This window comes from Poecilia formosa, unplaced genomic scaffold, assembly GCF_000485575.1.
Source record: "Poecilia formosa unplaced genomic scaffold, Poecilia_formosa-5.1.2 Scaffold853, whole genome shotgun sequence".
Taxonomy (NCBI): domain Eukaryota; kingdom Metazoa; phylum Chordata; class Actinopteri; order Cyprinodontiformes; family Poeciliidae; genus Poecilia; species Poecilia formosa.
Genome location: NW_006800792.1, coordinates 76016 through 80941, shown reverse-complemented (window position 1 = coordinate 80941; position 4926 = coordinate 76016). Strand labels below are relative to the sequence as shown.

The window sequence follows — 4926 nt, the reverse complement described above, 5'->3', positions numbered from 1 at the left end:
TTTAAAATTTGAATTATTTATTGCTATTTAACAGTCAGTTCAGGTATTTGATGGAGACATACAAAAGCAGAGCACTGAAAAAACAATACGTTTAAGAATATTAGTGACAATTCTGACATTGTCCAAAGAATATTGTATTCCGATTTTAAGGGAAACTCTGATATGTATTAAGTTAAATGTCAAAACTGTTGAACTGTTTAGAAAATATAAGAGGTTTGAACTGGAAATGCTTATTTAAGATCTAACTGATCTTTATGTGTTTTCATAGGAAGTTCTGCTCGGATGAGAAAGTTCCTGAAGTTGCTGACCTGGCTGGTTTATCTGTCTGTGCCAGCTGTACCAGCTGTGGTGTTGCTGCTGTCATTCCTCTTAGCGCTGGGTGTTCCTTTGTTCAGTCTCAAATTCATTTTAGGTAAGTCACTTTTACAATGTCATCAATGTAATAACATACTGATAAATGATAGTTCAATGAAAAGTTGCAAAACATCACTATGTTAAACATTAACATGATTGTGACCATTTCACAAAGTGAACAATGACCTGATGAGGAAAGGGGAACGGTAAGGCGGATTCAAAGTTGTCATTTGACAGATATGGTTTGGATTCTCTAACATGCTGAGTTTTAGCATCTCTATGTTTATTAATTAAATCCACATCAGCACCAAAATATCTTTGTGGATGGATGAGTTTACAAACAGTGTTCACATTTATAATGCTAAGTATTGCACTATTCCTTCAAATCATCCATTTATCCAGCCTCAGCTGTGAAAGTAACAGATTAGAGAGAAACCGTGGCGTCCTTCGTCCCATCGGTACTCTCCAGTTTCATCTGGGTTTTTCCAATCTACTATGAATAAAGTGTCTTGGAAACGTATTCACAACCTCTCTAGCTTTTTACATTTTTTACATGCAAATGACATTGTAATTATAAAAAAAATTGGGCTTTTCTGTTGTAGACCAACACGAAGTAGTACATAACTGACAACGTTAGCCACTTCTAAAGATGCATCATCACCTATCTGAGTTTGCTCTTCGAAGGCAGACAGATACAGACTGATTCTGAGAAATCACTGACCTCTGAGTCCCAAAGACAAATCCAAAGAATTTATCACAATATATCCCAACTAATTATGTTAAAAAGCCCAAAACAAACCGTTGGTATGACTTTTACTATTTTCTTCATCAATAAATATCCGAAAGTTTGAAAATATAAATGAGTGCAGTTACTGTATGAGGTGTAATGATACAAATCACACTTCTTTATGTGATTGATGTCCTAAAAAATCCTATTTAAAAATGGATGATTTCAAGAACTGTGAACTTTGATCCCAAGATTGCCAAGAAGTAAGACATTTTTTCTATCATCACTTTTATTAATATCATAATAGTACCACAATAATGGGATCAAATTTTAGATCCATATCACCGGTAACTTTTCTTCCAGTTCCATTTTTGCCCAAAGGAAGACCTTTCTCCATCCAGAGTCCTCCCTGATCATTTATAGCTCTTGATGTCACTGGTCTTCCACCTTCCAAGGGGAAGAAAAGGGGAAGAAAGTTATCACGACCATCGACCACTTTTACAAAGCTTATCAACTGGTGGAAGGACGTTTGCTTCTCCGTTGGAGCCAAACTTCAGCTGTCCTCCAGCTTTCATCCTAAGTTCAATGGACAACATGAGAGGATGAATCGGGAAAGGAAAAATAAACTCTGCTGTGTCTACTTAATCGATCCGATTGGAGCTTTCACTTACTGAACCATGGTTCAAAAACACAAAACTCGTATACATGAGCTGCTAGCGGACTTTGACCTTTTGAGGCGTCCCTCCTTCACTGAAGGAAGAAGGAACTGGTCATTGAACTATGACCAGTCTAACCATTCCCTCAGGGTCTGAAATTTTAACAAATATGTATTACAACTCAAGTAAGATGCAAGTAATACAAAATCTCATTTGTTCATTCTTTAATTCCCTTCTCTTGGACATATAATTTATAAATTCACTTTGCTTTCGGTCCTTTCAAGAACCTGTCCTATGAGTCGGGTCAAAACCTCTATGTACAAAACTTAAAACTGATTTGTGTTTCCATAGTTGAATAGTCAGTTGACTCCATAGTTGAGTCAACTGACTAACATGACACCATTTTTTAAAATGTTTAAAATTATTACGCATTGAAGTTATTAAATTACAGTAAAATAAAATTTGAATTATGTTGTGAAATCATACATGAGCACTTTTATTTTTATTTTATGTACTACATTATAAACGTTTTAAGCTCCTTCTGTATTTGGCAAAATAAAACATCTCATTGCTGATCTGAACGGCTCTGCAGCGACCCGTAACCTTTTGAGGAGTTAGATCATTAAATGATTTTGATTTGTGAGGCTAAGAAATTTAAATACATTTATGATGTGCTGAATATGAACACTAATAATCTAATAATAATAATAATGATGAATTACTCCTAAAAAGTAAAAAAAATAAATAAATTACCATTCAACTTTCATGGTTAGTCCTGGATCGTATAAATACACTAACATAATGTTTCTCTTTTAAACATGATTGGCTCTCTGTGTGTTTTTGAGATTTTCTTACCTTATTTATTTCAGCTACGTGGTTCGTCCATTTTGGGATTTATTTTTATGGTTTTACTAAATCCTGAAAAGGAATTTCCTTTTATGTACATTTAACATGCAAAAAAGAAAACAAATTGTGTGAATCAATGTTTTCACACATGGCATTAAGACCAACAATGGTAGATAATAGATTTTCCACCATTTTCCAGAGTACTGGAATACACTTAGTTGTGGCTACAATCTCAGTCTAGTAGTTTTCCATCATCAGTGGTAATCTACTGGATTTCCACATTCCCATCCATGATGTACGTGAATAGGAATGACTAGTTTCAATGTAAGGTGTCTCTTAGTGTCCTATTAAAGCTCTATATAAATCTGATGTAATTTTATGTCATTCCATAGAATTCCCAACTTGGGCCAGAATTCTCCTAATTCTGTCGGTTCTGCTGCTTCTTACTATTGACGTGGGCCTTTTGTTTCATTTTCGACAACAGTTTATATCAGGTAAGTTTACAATTGTATCAATGCTAATGTCTTAACGTCCTGATGTTTTGTGACCATTTCAGAAACCAAAGAATGACCTGATAGGTAAAAGTAAAGAAAACTTCTGATTTGCTGTGGTTTCATAATTATGGGTTGGATTTCATGGTCATCAGTTGAGACCACATTAACCCCAATGTACCATTGTGGGTGAATGAGACTAAAATTGTGTATAAATTTGTAATGGAAAGTATTGCAGTTCTCTATCAGCCAATTGTTTCATCCTTCTTGAGTTGTGATGATGGGAGATTCAAGAGAAACCATAAAATCCATCCTCCCACCATCACTCTTCAGTTCCTGCTTTTGGTTTTTTCAAGCCTAAAAGCCAAAAGCAGGGATGGACTGGGATCTAAAAATGGCCCTGGCATTTTTGGCCCTGGCAGCCCATCATAATTATTTACTCAATATGAAAAGGTTCATGACTTCATATCGAGGCAGGTGAGGTGGCTCGGGCATCTGATGCCTCCTGGACGCCTCCCTGGTGAGGTGTTCATGTCCACCAGGAGGAAACCCAGAGGAAGACCCAGGACACGCTGGAGGGACTTTGTTTCTCAGCTGGCCTGGGAACGCCTTGGGGTTCCCCCAGAGGAGCAGGAAGAAGTGGCTGGGAGAGGGAAGTCTGGGCCTCCCTTCTCAACCTGACCGCAGATAAGTGGAAGACGATGGATGGATGAATGACGTTTTTAAATAAAGAAGCAAAGAAATATGGGAAAACAAAAACCTGACTTCCATCAGACTACTCATTCAAAAAGTAGAAGTAAAAATTAAATATTCTTTTCTTAAAGAAACAAACATTAATACAGTTAATTTGGTGTGACACCACTCTTCCACAGAACCGAACTCATTTAGTTGTCTGGTAGAAATATCCAATCTCCCTTCATTCCTCATGATTCAGCAAGTATCAATCCAAATGTCTCCACTTCTCTGCCTTTTCTCTTAATAGTTTTAAAAGTAGCTCAAAATGCATATTTTTAAATGGGCCTTTACATACTTTTACATAATTTGTCATTCAGAAATGTATGTTCCTTGAATTTATGGTTACATTTAAAGCCATGTACAAGTATCGCTACATCTTTTACCGTTTCAATGACTAATTTTGTTTGTTTTTTCTTCATTTTATGCACACCTTTACTATATGTGTTTTAAGCTTCCCAGTGAAGCACTTTGTGAGACATTTTATTTGTGGAATAGGCCATAGAAATGTCAAACTGTGAAGGAAACAAATTGCTCCATTGCTGCTCTGCATTTGGTGGCAGCTGGATGAATGAGAGGCTGCTGCTGAGCTCCACCTGGAGCCAAATGTTTTAGAGCTCTAGGAAGCAACAGAGCAAAGCTACCAGAGATCAGCCACAGCATCTGCAGCCAGATGCTGCTGTCTTTTTATATCACCATAGAAACATGCTTACATCTGTTGATCTGTTTTATTTCTCAGTCTACAGGGTGGAGGTGGATTCAGGAGTGGAGTCTGTTCTGCTGCCCTTTGAAACTACAGTCTGTCTGTGTGCTAAAGACACAGTAATATGGACACACAACACTGGCAGGATGGTCTACGAGTATCAAAGCTCTTTAAGGCTTGAAGAACAACAGTACAGAGACAGAGCAGAGATGAAGAAAAAATTTGAATTTGGAGACTTGAGTTTGACCTTGAAGAATCCCACAGACAGAGACTCAGGAACCTACAGCTGCACCGTCTACAGAGGGGGAAAAATCCAGGCCATGAAACAAGTACTGCTGACTGTCAGAGGTTAGTTAAATAGATATAAGCCACATTTGATCCATGGTAATGTCTTTAATGAAACAATTAGAATAGGTC

The 4926-nt window shown here is 37.0% G+C and overlaps 1 protein-coding gene across 1 annotated transcript in view; it reads left to right on the top strand.

Annotated features, from left to right (window-relative positions):
• The first annotated feature begins 206 nt into the window (after nucleotides 1–206).
• The window catches only part of LOC103131848 (uncharacterized), a 40440-nt gene continuing 35720 nt past the window's right edge, over nucleotides 207–4926 (top strand). Inside the window, exons 1-3 of the mRNA XM_016666932.1 lie at nucleotides 207–412; nucleotides 2976–3077; nucleotides 4546–4857. Coding sequence (XP_016522418.1) covers nucleotides 283–412; nucleotides 2976–3077; nucleotides 4546–4857 — 544 coding nt within the window. The 5' untranslated portion in view covers nucleotides 207–282. The remainder of the gene's footprint in view (nucleotides 413–2975; nucleotides 3078–4545; nucleotides 4858–4926) is intronic.